General features: G+C 34.9%; 1 protein-coding gene across 4 annotated transcripts in view; it reads right to left on the reverse strand.

The window, feature by feature from the left end:
- The window catches only part of NT5C2 (5'-nucleotidase, cytosolic II), a 134,816-nt gene that overhangs the window by 17,357 nt on the left and 101,471 nt on the right, over nt 1–15,988 (reverse strand). For 3 of the 4 annotated variants that reach the window (XM_032423218.1, XM_032423216.1, XM_032423220.1), the window contains 3 exons: nt 2,183–2,300; nt 1,286–1,381; nt 933–956 (listed from right to left, as the gene is read on the reverse strand). In XM_032423218.1, the coding sequence (XP_032279109.1) occupies nt 933–956; nt 1,286–1,381; nt 2,183–2,300 (238 nt within the window). The remainder of the gene's footprint in view (nt 1–932; nt 957–1,285; nt 1,382–2,182; nt 2,301–15,988) is intronic. The other variant, XM_032423219.1, reaches the window with a different exon arrangement.

The raw sequence follows: 15,988 nt of genomic DNA on the forward strand, positions 1-15,988 counted from the left end.
AGATGTGTCAAGATGGGGTATTTACTTCACACTGTTCTATGTATACTTGGAAATCTTCGAGTTGGAAAGTCTTATATCAGATGCTTCACTTCCAAATAGGGCATTGCTGTGACCTCAGATTTAAAGGATACTCTGGTACAGTTAGTTTGTGCTTATCACAAAAAGTATTTACCAAAAAGATACTGTCTCTTTAAAAGTTTCAATGTGGACCATGTGGTTTTTACTACTTTGCCTTTGAGAATAACATATAGAAGAGTTATGAGAGACTGACACATAATCTATTTTGGTTTTAAAAGTTGCTCCGTCCCTGGGGCTCCTGGGTGGCTCAGTCGTTAAGCATCTGCCTTCGGCTCAGGTCATGATCCCAGGGTCCTGGGATCGAGTCCCGCATCCTGCTCCGCGGGAAGCCTGCTGCTCCCTCTCCCAGTCCCCCTGCTTGTGTCCCCTCTCTCTCGCTGTGTCTCTCTCTCTGTCAAATAAATAAATAGAATCTTTAAGAAAAAAAAAAAAAGAGTTGCTCCGTCCCTAATGCAGTGTCAGTAGTAAATTAGGTAGTGAATAGTGGAGAAAATGTACAACTGTAAAGCCACGACGACAGAAAGTATCAAATTGTGGTATTGTGATTTTTAAGGAAAAAATTGGGATGTTTCACCAAAACAGTAGACACTAAATTTTATCTGCTGTTTACTAGGGTGGAAAGTCCAAATTAGTGAGAATAGTGGAAATATTCTGATTATTAAAATAAAGCTTACTCTTACTTGTTTTAAATATTATCACCCTTATTCATTTTTAACCCATGTTTTTAAAAATTTTAATCACATGACCAAATATCTGAAGCTATTCATTAGATTAAAAAATATGTTAGCTATTAAAAATCTTAGCATTTACACTGTTGTAGTTTCAAATTTTTCAAAGCACTTTTATATACATACCTCTTCTGAGCAGCTACCTGAGAACTGTATTAAAAAGGAGAAAATAAAAATCTTAGAATTTCAAATAAGTCAAAGCTACTACAGTTCTTTTTGGGCAAGTTTCAAGATTAGCTTTGTTGGATGCTGTATAATTAGAAACCACTTAATTTACACAAAATGCAAATGCTAACTATATTTATAAGTCAGTTTGGGTCCTAACTACCTGATAAATAATTGTTAAGTATCCTTATGCAAAGAATTGCTCTTTAATGATGAGGGAACAGGAAAGTATATTACATCTGGGGAGACAGGTGATCTTCATATTGTTTCACTATAAAAACACTAGGAAGAGGCTAAAGGTTCTATGTACTCACCCTCTTATGAAGTTAAATCCATGTGCACAGACCAAAAGGTTTCCATAGGCATCAACTTTCAAAAGATTTCCATATAGTGTATCAAAAACAAGTCCCCTATGTGAAAATGAAGACATCAACAGTAATATAAAAATAATACAGGCAACAATCTTATGTAGTATTATTACTTAGTCATTATAAACCAGTGCCATCTTATTCAAGCTTTATGACAACTCAAGCATATCCCCAAACAATATAATCCTGGAGGCTGGAGTGAATAAAATCTTAAAAACTAAACCCAGAGCAAATAAAAAGTATTTACTCTGTCTAAATAATCACAACTGTTTTCTGTAAGGAGTAAGAGCTTAAACAAGGTATGAACTATAATTCCTCTTAATACAGTGGTTCCATTCTAAAAGAGTCTTTTACTTGGACAAATGAGCTGGCTTATATTTTCCTCTAACAGATGCTATATATGGGACATATAATGATGGCATCTCAAATACCATTTTCTTAATCTTAAATCTTCTCTATCAAATCCAAAAATGCAAACTGCCAAGAGGGCTCCTGATGACCAAGTGAAGTGTATTAGTAAAGCAGGTAACTGCTCTCCAAGAGCAAAAGGTAGGAGTATCTGTGATTACTGCCCGTCAGTTTTAATCATCTTTCTTCTTTCCCATAAATAGATCTTCAGTAACAATAACTAAGCTCAATTCAAGAAGAGAAAAGATACGGTGTACATGAAAAGTCCATGGTAATTTTAGAATCAACATCAACCAAAAAAACAACCAGAAACAAACCAAAGAATCTTTTTTGGTTCTTTTCTTTGAGGGTGGGCATGGTCAGAGATACATTTGGAATTATTAATTTGGGGGATAGAGGGAAGGATTTTAATCCAAAAAAATCTTGAAAAATTACCTGGTAGGGAATGTAGAATCATAAGCAAAGCTGAGCAGTTCCTGAGGGTAGCCAATAGAAACTAATCTCTCCACAGTTAGCTCAAAGCCAAGGGACTCATACTCCGGGGACTTGTACACTGTACAAAAACAGAGGTTCTCATTATAATAACAGTCAATGAAAATAAGGACAAATGAATGAATTTCTACTCTTTCCCAAGTCTTCCCTCTTCCTAAATATGCCATTTTCTTCTCGTCCCTCAAACTCCACGTTTTGTAGTGCCCCGAATAGCCACAGAACTCAACTGTTAGTCTGTGGAAACAGGTCATATTTTCATAGGAGCAAGAGCAACAAGATGCATTATCAGACATTTCAGAATAAGTCTCTCATTTCTTAGGAAAACTTAACATTTTTCCCTTTATCTGTTCTTTCATGCCCACAATCTCAAGGCAGAAAAAGGAACTATGCACAGCTGTGACATTAACCAGGTAGAGAGGTCTATATATGTTGAAGGCTTCACTGATGTGTACTGTACAATTGGTGTAGGAATCCTTCAAAATGAGCTTTAAAAAAAAAACCAATTTTTACAATCCCTATTTGGCTTGGTAGTTGCTTTATACTCCTTCTCTAATCAGCATATAATTCTATTTATCAGGATTAACTTGTTTTCTTATCAGCGCTAACAATAATATAAAGCCATCAAATTTGCATTTTAAGTTATTGCTGCAATATCAACCATAAAAAGACGTGTCTGGGACAATTAGGAAAATCTGGATGTGTACCGGGAATTAGATATTAAAGAATTATGACTGGGGGTAGGGAGAGGGAGAATTGGAGGAAGGTGATCAAAAGGTACAAAGTTCAGTTATAAGATAAATAAGTACTAGGGATGTAATGGACAATATGAGGACTTTAGCTAACACCACTCAGGAATGTTAAGAGAGTAAATCCTAAGAGTTCTCATCACAAGGAGAAAAAAAATTTTTTTCCCTTTATTCTTTCTTTTCTTTTTATTTTACGTATATCAAAAGATGGATGTTAGCCAAAGCTATTATGGTAATCATTTTCCAATACATGTAAATCAAACCACCATGCTGTATGCCTTATTTTTTTGTATGCCTTAAACTTATACAGTGATATATGTCAATTATTTCTGAATAAAACTGGAAATACACATTTAAAAAAGAATTAGGACTCATTTTATGAGATGTGATTATAGAAGGATGGGTATATGCAAGTGTATGTATAAAATATATATATATCCTTACCTACCAAAAAAGCCTACTGAGTTTGTTACAGGTGAAATAAAGTGGATTTTTTAATATGGGGGTTTCTTTCTACTATTATGTATCTTTGAAATATTCTATAATAAAAAAACTTTTTAGAATCATCACTGCAGTTCAGCATAAAGAAAATGTTGCTCCTTTAAATAGGTTTCCTCCAAATGCATTATTTAGGTAAGCATCTTTCATTCACTGTCTAGGAGTGGGTGAGCTGTATTAAAAAGACAAATAAAAAATAAAAAGACCTTCAATCTTGCTAAATGCCAAATGAGGCAAAAAAAATCCATTCATTTTTATCTCACAATAATGCAGTTGTTGTTGTTGTTATTATATTACTGTTCTTCTATCCACAATTAATAGTCTATGGCTCAAACTGATTTTTCACTGCAATTAGTCTGCCAACCCAAATTAGTGCTAATATGTTAATGAGTACTATTCAACTTTTCCTTGCCAAAAGCAATCTTTTAGAATATTTCTGGAACTACATAAAAGAAACCAATAATACTGGTCACCTCCACAGAAGGGACCTGAGTAGCTAAGAGATGGGGAAGGAAGTATACTTTCGTGTATCTTCTGTACTTTTACAACTTGTAACATATTCATGTATATATCTGTTATTTTTAAATTAAGTTGTAATGTTAAAAAAGCAGGGTGAGCTTTCAGAATCTTTTAATAAATATTTGTCGTATTTAAAAAGCCTAAAATTTTTAAGGCCCTTTAGGAGAATGAGGTGCTTGAGTCTCATCTCCTCAGAACAACGCCAAAAGTAGCTGTCATTTCTTTGTCATCTCAGGGGTAAAAATAATCTAATGCTAATGCTACACTAATATTCTCAAAACCAGCCATATATTTTCTCTGTTCAATTCCATACCCATCATCACCCTCTCCCACCAAAAAAAAAAAACCCCAAGCGAACAAACAAACAAACAAAAAAACCCCTTTTGGAATCCAGGAGTGTGGAATTCTTAAATCTAAATGATGTACACTGTGGTAAAGGAAGTGCTTGTATGTTCATACATACTAAAAGAATAAGAGCTGGTGTATTATAATAAAACCAGGAAAGTAGTATTGACTGGTGTCAATCTGAATTATTCTGAGAATATAAAATAATCTCTCTCACCCAACACTGTGCTTCCACTCCAACTGAGAGTAAATCTCTTTTAACAAAATTTCCATAAAACAAAAACTTTCTCAATCCTAACAAAGCCCCACTTATTTCAAACAATATTTAATGAAATAAAATTCCAGTATAGTTAAACAATTTGGATAATCCACTCACATTCATTCTTACAGGATTTGGCCCATACAAAATATTTTCAATTATTAATTTTTTTCAGAAGAATAATTTGCTGGATACACCTTAAGAATGGGAGTAAAAAAACCCAAACAAACCTTAATCAGCCCCACCCAAGCTCACCCCTAAATGAGCCATTTTCCCTAGAGATCAGGTAATTATAGTGATGGAGTAATGGTGATTAAAACCTGTGTTTTTGAGACATTTTGGATTGAAACCCAAATCTAATCCCCATTTTGCCAGCACAAACCCTAAAACAGCAGAAAATAAAACACTATACACTTGCCACATTTATCTTTATTCCAGGACAGAACTTCCCAAGTGTTCAACTGAAGTGACTTTCTAAATTCCACCTACAGAAATAAATACTTTAAATTTCTTTTTACCCAAAGAGTTTAGGGTACTTTCTAAAAATACAATCTATTTTCCCCATTTGCTGACCTGAAGTTACACAGCAAGTACAAATGTAAACTTAAACCAGAATTTAGGGCTCCCTCAGTCTCATCCAAAGCTCTTTGTGGAGGGATATACTACCACTGTTAAAAATGAATGTCTAGATTACATAGGCCACCAAAACTTAAGCCTAGGTGTGGAAACACACTACCCTCCCTCCAGTTTCTTTCACCTAGTTCAAAATAAACTGCTCTAGTCACAGGTGGGAATGGATTTAGCAAAGAGAGTTCAAGTTCCACTTTGACAACACTATCTATTTCACTAAGCCCTATATTAATCAGTTAGACCTACAAGCTATTGACATTTTCTCATAAGCTTCTCGGATAATCATTTCAGTAACACGAATTCCCAGGTCATTAAGTCATCCGCTAGAGCACTATACAGTACCAGCAGGGCTGGAGAAGCAGAACCGTAGCTGCACAGATCACAAGTTTAGATGTTTTGTTCTAAGTGTCCCTTGGGAATGAACTGAATAGTCACACTTTGTTCTGACCTGCTAGCAAAAATGACTAGTCCCAAAGCCTACAAAGTATCACCATTCCTTGAAAAATAAATAAATAAAAGCAAAATTCCTTTTTTTAATTACCAGGCCCTTCAAAGTCAGCCTTGATACCTGTGGGGAACCATATGCATCACCTCCAACTGTATGGCTCTAGGCCTCTCCACAGCTGCAAAGGCTCTAATTTCAATTTCTCTTGCAAAACTGGCAAGTAAATGATAACTTCAAGCTCAATTCTTACAACTGACTTTCCAAAACACAGCCAAAATAGGTTCAGAGTAAGCATAACCTCACACATTCACTGCTTATTTCTTCTTCAAAAAAGTCCTCAGGCCTAACCTAATTTACCCAATGTTCAAAGACAAAGGAAGAAGTTATTTCAAGGGCCAGAGTCCAAAAAAAAGGAGTGCTTCAGCCACCAGAGCAGTACACGGTGTTCTCGGGTTACGTAACTAGACTATAAAGAGAACCACCAAAGCTTTGAAAGCTGAAGCTACTGAGAGCACTTAAAAGATATTCTTTACTCCATAATCTGTAAGGAAAACACAGTTCTCCAAAAAATATCAACTATGTGTTGTGGGGATGAAAGTTACAGGCTCTGTTTTGAGAAATGTTGTGCATACAAGATAGAACCTATGTTAGAGGAGACCGTCTCTGAAATGAGCCAGAATCTTTCTGCAGGGAAGTCTAAAATTCTCATGCACTTGTTACCTTTGCCACCAAGACACACTGTGTATAGTAGTTTATAGATTTTAGAAAAAGGAAGGGCAAACCTCTACAGAGGTTCCAGCCTAGCAGAGTGTTGCTGCCAAAATGAGAACTCACATGAGGCAGATGCAGATGCAGAGTGTCACTCCAGTCTTGAAGGAGTTACACTGGCTCTCCTGTTAAAAAACAAAACAAAGCAACAAAACAAAACAAAAACAAAAACAAAAACTGGTTTTAAAACTGTTGCGATGGGCTGGAACAGAGAGACACCATTTGGATATTGGTATTTACAGGAGTTACTGCCCTCCTATTTAGAAGCCTCTGACCATCACTAAAATTCGTCTAAATGGCCATAACAAAACAAGGGTATTGAAGATAAGCCTAAGTGTTGTGCATTATTTAAATTTTCTGACACCCTGAGCCTGGAATACAAGCCAAGTCTGATTGTGAAATATTAAGTTAAAAGATAAACAGAAAAATAAATTTATTTTGTCTTAGTTTATTTTCTCTAGCACATTTCAGGTTTATATGACAGAAACTGAATGCAGCTGGTAAACAATATTTAAAATTGAACTACAGTAAGTGAAACAGGCTAAATAAGGATACGAGAATAAACCAGAGCAGTCTCATCTTGCTGTTAAGCACCATGTTCCTAACTACCTAATTTTCTACCCTTCCAACACCTAAATTTGTCATCTTGTTACAGACAAGAACCAACTTCACACTGCTAAAAATCTAACCAGATGTCTAAATGTGGAATAGAAGCAAAACTTTATTTTGATTCTATCAGTGGTATTTGCCCTCAGTAAGCAGGGTCTTACTATTATAGTCAGAGAAACTACCTCGTCTAGTAAAATAACGGACTTGAAGATACATATAAGGTATTGACACTTTTAAGATACACACTATGTTTAACTTCATAGGGAGTCATTTTCCCTAGAGACATTTATTTAGGTTTTTAAAAACACATGGTTTGACTCCTCAAACTTTTTTGTGAAAGGAAGATGGCATTAAATAAAAGAGCAAAAATGACCAAATATAATATCGAAAAGTCCTAAAACATTACAACTAGGAAAAACCACCACCACCAATCATTATGAAAAACAAATATCCAACCCAACCACCCAAGAATAGTTATGTTTTTGTTTTTATGCTGTGAATGTGATTAACATCAACCTTCTCTTATTTAGGTTATGCCATGTTGGTTCTCTGAGACTATAACTAGAAAAGGCAAACTGATTCACATTTTCATTAAGGAGATTTTAAATAAAACTTTACAATTCTCATATAAGCAGCAGAGGACTTTTCCCACTTTTCAAAACTATTTGAAAACCCTAACACAATAACACAGACATAGTAAAAACTTCTATCTCTAATCCAAGAGATCACAAATGATCCTAAAAAGATATTGAGAATTTCTAAAAATGATCTTAATTTTAATTTACTTAAAATACAAAAGCTAGATGCCATGCAACACTTTTAGTAATATAAAATAAAACCAACTCCCAAATGGTTAAAGAATGTAAATAAATAAATAAGGGGAATTTGGAAGACTGCCAATTTCAGTTCACTGCAAAAGCAAAATTAAATGGTAAGCAAGAGATTTGTTTAAAAAATTATTACTATTTTAAAATAAAATGAAAAAACATACAATGTTATATTAGTGTCAGGTGCACAACAGATATATTACGCAGTGCTCACCATGATAAATGTAGTTTCCATTCAGAAAGTATGGTTTTCGATTCAAAACAGAAAAACTGAAAATTTGAGACAACTTGAAAAATCCTCCTTAACCAAAGGAGCTGCCTGTAATTTTAAAATTCAAACAGCTATTATGTAATTTTCTTCACCAAAATAAGAACAGATCATCACACTCAAATGCTTTTACTAAAACAAAAACGCCTGTACTAAAGTTGCAGTAAAGTAACAAACACTTGGATGCCTACTGTGTACCAGCTACTAGATGCTAAGAACAAAAAACAACCCATGGTCAGTGGCTTGAAGGAGCTCAAAGGGTACTACAGGGATATACGATTAGATATTTATAATAAATTTTAGAGGATCAATTCCATAATGTGACTAGAGAGGTACAGAGGAACAGAAAAAGGGCCAATTAACCCAGCCCAGGAAGTCTTCTTAAAAACTACTATGTATGATTTATTCAACCTTAAACAGATAGTTCATTTTTATAGCCAATATCTCAAGGTACTTTAAAGTTCACCAGACAGACTTTCTGAGATTCAGATTCAGGTAATATGTTCCAAACATCTCTATCAGTGTCCAATTATTATGCAAAATGGGCTAAGCATTGGTGCATGTCTTGCCTAAAGGGGGAAGTAGCTACTTAGCTACTCATACTCAGCTACCCTATGGGAACTAGAGCCAAAAGCTGCCAATTGTGTGATAACAGCCAGCCTAAATTTTTACTTCTAGCTCTCAATTTTTAACTCAATTTAAAAAACCAACAAACTCTATTTGAGCCAACTATCGTCTGTGGTCTGAACTGGGTCCGTGGGCCACCAGTGTGCAAAGTCTAGCGTAGACTTTAGGTCATATACTTCCACATAAGTTTTCCCACCTAATTGAAATGTTTTGACTATCCTCCTCAGAGTCTTGAAGTAAACAGAATTTACGTACTTACTGAATTGTAAATCCAGATGGAAGTAAATTCATTCTTCAATAACCACAGAGTATCCTAGATAATCCTGTTATTCTATTCATCTCAAAGAAAAATTGAGAGGGTGGATAAAAAAAAACTTAGGAAATAAAAGAATCTTTATGCAGTCACTTAATGTGGTCCCCTACCACAGTGCCATAACAATTAGGACAGAACAACTGTAATTACCTGAATTTGATTCCTTCGTATGACTGTCAAACCAAACAAATGTTCCCAAAGACTGAAAGAATAAGAATCACCTCATGATCTGCCTAGGTAACCCACACTATTAGAGTTCCCTGACCTAGCAGGATTTTATATACAAGGTTTAACCTTAAATCTTCATTATACAGCTTGACTCCAGGATAAAGCAAACATTCAGAGAATGTATATGCAGAAAAAAGATGATGGATCAAAAGTAATTATTATGTTACTCTTTTTAAATTAAAAAAAATTTTTTAAAGATTTATTTATTATTTGAGAGAGAGAGGGTGCCCGTGCACAAACAGGGGGAGGGGCAGAGGGAGAGAGAATCTCCAGCAGACTCCACGCTGAGCCCATTGTGGGGCTCAATCTCACCACCCTGAGATCAAGACCTGAGCCATAATCAAGAGTTGGATCTTAACCGACTGAGTCACCCAGGCGCCCCTTAAATTTTTAAAAAATTTTAATTCCAATGTAGTTGATATTAAGACTCTTTTTTTTTTAAAGATTTTTATTTATTTATTTGACAGAGAGAGACACAGGTAGAGAGGGAACACAAGCAGGGGGAGTGGGAGAGGGAGAAGCAGGCTTCCCACAGAGCAGGGAGCCCGATGTGGGGCTCGATCCCACGACCCTGGGATGATGACCTGAGCCAAAGGCAAATGCTTAACGACTGAGCCACCCAGGTGCCCCTGATGTTAAGACTCTTAAAACAACTTCATCCTTGTTGAAAAGAGCAGGCAATGTTTTTTTAAAAAATAAGATTTTAAGTAATTTTCCTAATGTAACTAGTACATGACACTTATTCCAAAAAATAATCTGGTTTACATTTGAATGCTTTTATGACTGGTAATGAAAAGATCATAAACACTGATAAGTGATTATTTCTATCACTCACCTTGTAATGGAGGAGATGGAATTGGATTTTATTAAGCAATCTTTTAAATTTCCTAATGATCTAGGAACCAACCACTATTATTGCAATTCAGAGAGATGAATTTAAAATCAGTGAAAACCCTAACTGGGAGGCTGAAATGACATAAAAGGAATCAAAGCTTGGAAATTAAGTGCAGACCCATATATGTATAATAGGGATGCCTAAAAGTAATATATAGCTAATATATAAAATATATATAAAATATAAATATATATCTAAAAATGATAGTCTTGAGGGTATTTATCTCAACTAATATAAAAAGCTTTTATTCACAAGTAATATAATGCACTGGAGTATTATTTCTTTTAAAATTCTTTCCTAACACAGACCACCTCAAAAGCATGCTTGGTTTGTAGAAACAGTCCTTCGTTTTCTGAGCTTGTTAGTATAAGAAATCCTTAAGTTTAAGAAAAAGCAGTTAAGAATACCTAAAAATAAAGATATCTCAAATGAAAATGAAGAATAAAAAATCTTTACATTTAAATGCCTTTTTAAAAAAATCACTTCATTGGCGTTTTGTCAGTTTCCTCTATGGAGTTTTGTTGTTTTTTAAAGTAGGCTCCACTTCCAACGTGGGGCTTGAACTCACAACCCTGAGATCAAGAGTTGCAGACTCTATCAACTGAGCCAGTCAGGAACCCCCTCTATCTAGTTTTTTAATTTAATTTTATTAAGAATATATTTTTTTAAGATTTTATTTATCCATCTGACAGAGAGAGACACAGCAAGAGAGGGAACACAAGCAGGGGGAATGGGAGAGGGAGAAGCAGGCTTCCCGTTGAGCAGGGAGCCCAATGCGGGGCTCGATCCCAGGACTCTGGGATTATGACCTGAGCCGAAGACAGACACTTAACGAGCCACCCAGGTACCCCAAGAATATTTTTTAATTATACACAAAAATACAGAGAATATTAAATGAGGTGCTTTAAAACTATCACCCAAGCTTTAACAATTATCAGTATTTTGGATTTTTTTTTTAAAGATCTTATTTATTTATTTGACAGAGAGCACAGGCACAAGCGGGGGAAGGGACAGGCAGAGGGAGAAGCAGGCTCCCTGCTGAGCAGGGAGCCCTATGCAGAGCTCAATCCCAGGACCCTGGGATCATGATCTGAACCAAAGGCAGACACTTAAAAGAGCGACTGAGCCACCCAGGCGCCCCAGTATTTTGGATTCTTGTTTCATTTATCTTTCCTAGTCTTTTCTCTTCCAATTTAATAACTTTTATCAGATCAAAAGTTTTTAAACACATCTTTCATAGAATATTGAAATAGCACAATTATACACAAGTTATCATATACATGCACATACAAAATTATTAACTAGTTTGGGTCATCTTTTAACTACTGCTTAAATATCCTTCCCACTTAGAGGGCAATGCCATACTAGAACGGTCTTTTATCAGCAGTCAGTTATAATAAGAGCCTTCCAAATTAAGTATTGCTCAGAAATCTTTTAACTATATTAATGCTGTCAATTTTACAGTCTTTTTTTTTTTTAAGATTTTATTTATTTGAGAGAGAGACAGGGAGAGACAGCACAAGCAGGGGGGTAGAAAGAGCACAAGCGGGGGGTGGAGAGAGGGAGAAGCAGGCTCTCCACTGAGCAGGGAGCCCGATGTGGGGCTCCATCTTAAGACCCCGGGATCATGACCTAAGCCGAAGGCAGATGCTTAACCGACTGAGTCACCCAGGCACCCCAATCTTACAGTCTTGATGAGAAAACCGTTCTACCAAAAGCACTGCTCTTTTGGTATGAAAGTACTGATTAGTATTATCATATATTAATACTCGTAGGAAATCAAAGTTAACACGTAAGGTGATATGTTGGGCCAAAGAAAACAAGAGTGTAAACATGGGAGAAGAATTTTAAACTGGGCATGCCATCAACAATAGCTTTAAAAAAAATAGCTTAGTTCAGTTACACAAAACAAACTAATAAAGAAGGCAAAGTATTTTTACCTAAGGCTCAGTAGATTTATTCCAAAATAACTTCTAAGTTCTCTCTCTCTAAAAGACAACTACACCAAAACAGAACAAACAAAAAAACAATTGTGAAATGAAAATAATCAAGTTACATTATGAGATGTGACATAAAATAATGCCTTTTATTTTCCCCACCCCCTCCCCAAATAATGTCTTTTAAAAGCAAACATAATAGAACTTACTCATCCAACTGAGCTTTCTCCCATTCAAAATAATCACTCCCAAGTCAATATATATTTATTCCAATAATGCAACCATTACTCAGAACAAGTTTAAAATTCTTTCAAAATTACTTTCAGAGTCTATAGCACATTGTTCTAGATATCCTCCCTGGTAGGACATTTTTCGTGAACAGATGGATGAATTTAATTTAAAGGGAAGAAAAACAAGGCACCTGGCTCACTCACTCAGTAGAGCATGCAATTCTTAATCTTAGGGTTGTGAGTTCGAATCCCACACTGAGCATGGAGCCTACTTAAAAAAACAAACAAAAATCATTCCAAAATAAAGGGGGGAAAAGTTATTCAGAGCAACGAGTGAATAAAAGGGCAAATCAAAGTGGATTAAAAAACAGGTGACTACTTAATGAAGCAATGAAGCAGGTTTTCTTGTCTTTATAAACTGGCTATGAAAACAATTCCAAAAGAATTCCTAAAATGTCCAAGAAATGACAGCAAAAGGGCACCTGGCTAGCTCAGTCGGTACAGCATGAGAACTCTTGATCTCAGGGTTGTGAGTTCAAGTCCCACGCTAGGTGTAAAGATTACTTAAAAATAAAATCTTAAAAAAGAAAGAAAGAGAAAGAAGAGAAAGAGAAAGAGAGAAAGAAAGGAAAGAAAGAAAAAAGAAAGAAAGAAAGAAAGAAAGAAAGAAAGAAAGAAAGAAAGAAAGAAAGAAAGAAAGAAAGAGAAAGAAAGAAAGAAAAGAAAGAAAGAAAGAAAAGAAAGAGAAATGACAGCAATACTGGAGTAAGTTTTCCCTAATAAGGTGACTATATGAAGGATATCTATTTGGAAGCATATTTTATTACAGGCTTTCTTTTATAAATAGTCTTTTGACCCATGTTATATGTGTTTAATTTTGCAAGGCATCTCAAATCCCTTTTGGAGATTTACATAAAAGTATATTTTATTGCTTTACAGTCAATACTATAAATAAAGAACCCTCCAGTTACGCAAACCCATTCAATCATAGGCTCTATAGAGTTCAGCTTATTCTGAATGGATCCTTGACACTTATCACTGATTGTACTCTAGTACTAAATTATCAATTTTCATCTTCACAATTCTTCTTTCTGAGTTGAGGACAAACATAGCGGAACTTACTCATCCAAATGAGCTTTCTCCCATTCAAAATAATCACTCCCTGAGGCATTACGCCTTGCACAATACATACTGGTTAGATTTTTATTTTGTTTGTGGGTGTTTTGTCATTTATTTTTATTAATAATTTTATCAACCACAATCCTAGTTTTTTCTTTTCTGTTTTGGGAGGTGTTTCTTCTTTTTATCGATTACCCTAGTTTCTCTGTTCAAACACTCAACTTATCCCCTTACTCTATTGTTTCAGAAAAACAAACAAAAACCCAGTTTAAAAGTCCCTTTAGAAAAAAAAAAGATCACTAAGAGGGATAATGAACACATTTACTTATCAAATGACAATTATTTTTATATTCTTTTAATCTTCTACTTCATACATTTGATCCATTCACAAAGTGATAAATCCCTCAAGAATAAGTCAGAGGATATAAACAGGTTAATAATTTTCAATGACTTAGAGGTGCTCATTCCCTAACACAAAAATCTCTTGTATAGAGACAATCTGTTTGGGAGAATGTAGAGTAAGGTAATGTACAAGTTCTACTACATTTTTCTAGAAGGATGCCCTGAGTACTCTCTCATAATGTGGGACAATGAGAATTTCTCTGGCTTTTCTGAGATAGGTTATCTTCCTTAGTTTATACCAAAAACTTTTCAGGAAACTTTAACAGACACTGTTGTCACACTAAGAACTTCAACAGATATATCCAGTTTATACACTAGCCACAGTTAAGTTCCATTCAGCTAATGTTCCATATTAAATTAATTCATTACTGTTACAAGGAGCCTCAACTTTCTTTAAGAAGAAATGCTGAAGCACAACACAAACGTTTACATTGTCATATATTTTATTTTTAAGAAGTGCCATCTGGTGCATATATGGTCAAATGATTTTTTACAAGGATGCCAAGACCATTCAGGGAGACCATTCTCAACACCACTGGCAAGACTGGATATCCACATGCAAGAGAATGAAGCTGGATCCTTACCTTAGCCCACATATAAAAATTAACTCAAAATGGACCAAAGATCTAAACATAAGGGCTAAAACTATAAAACTCTGAGAAGAAAACGTAGGAGAAAATCTTTGTTATATTGGTTTTGATAATGATTTCTTGCAACAGCAAAATCACAGCCAACGAGAAAAAATAGATGGATTGGACTTCATAAAAATTAAAAACTTTTCTGCATCAAAAGACACTATCAAGAATGAAAAGGCAACCCACAGAATGATAAACAATATTTGCAAGTTATATACTTGATAAGAGATTAATATCCAAAATATTTAAAGAGCTCCTATAACTCAACAAACCAAACAATCCAATTAAGAAATGGACAAAGAACTAAGATAGACATTTCTCCAAATAAGATACACCACACAAATGGCTACTAAGCATATGAAGGTGCTCAACATCACCAGCCACTAGGGAAATGTAAATCAAAAGCACAATGAGATACAACCTCACACCGATTAAAATGACTATTATCAAAACAACAACAAAAATCTGAAAATAACAAGTGTTGTCAAGGATGTGGACAAATTGGAACCCTCATGCACTGCTAGTGGAAATGTAAAATGGTACAGCCACGATGGAAAACAGTTCAGGTTTTCTAAAAAAGTTGAACATATAATTACTATATGATTCACCAGTTCCATTCCAGGGTATATACCCAGAAGAAATGAAAACAAAGACTCAAACAGATACTTGAATACCAATGTTCCCAGTAGCATTATTCAAAATAGCCAAAAGGTGGAAGCAACCCAAATATCCACAGATGGATGACAGATATACAAAATGTCATATGTACATATAATGGAATATTATTCAGCCTTAGTAAGGAATAAAATTCTGATATATGCTAGAACATGGACAAAACTTCAAACATTATACTAAGAGATATAAGCCAGAACCAAAAGGACAAATATTATGATTCCACTCATATGAAATATCTAGAATAGGTAAATTCACAGAAAAAAGTAAATTAGAAGTTATAGGGGCTGAGGTGAAGAGGTGATGGGAAGTTACTGATGAATGGGTACAGTTTCTGTTTGGGATGATGAAAAAGTTGTGGAAATGGATAGTGGTGAGGGTTGCACAACATTGTAGATGTACTTAATGCCACTAATTATACATTTAAAATAAATAAAACAGTAAATTTTATGTATATTTACCACAATTTTAAAAAGGGAGGGGAAAAGATACTCTACCTGGTTTGAGAGGTCTTCGGTGACAGCATAATAATAATATACAATATATAATACTTCTTACTTTAGATTGTGTTTTCTCCTTTAAATGCTGTTAATGCCAGTAAGTTTCGTGAACATATACAATAGCTGACAGAAACATGATCCGAGTGCCCTGGACTTTCGTCCAAGTAAATACACCATGCAAAAAAGCATTCATTTAAATCTCGAGTTGACTCAATTCCAAAAACAGTAAAACAAGACCATCCAGTGCATCTACTATGCATGACAGGATAAGATGACA

This window comes from Phoca vitulina, unplaced genomic scaffold (genome assembly GCF_004348235.1).
Source record: "Phoca vitulina isolate PV1807 unplaced genomic scaffold, GSC_HSeal_1.0 scaffold28, whole genome shotgun sequence".
Classification (NCBI taxonomy): Eukaryota; Metazoa; Chordata; class Mammalia; order Carnivora; family Phocidae; genus Phoca; species Phoca vitulina.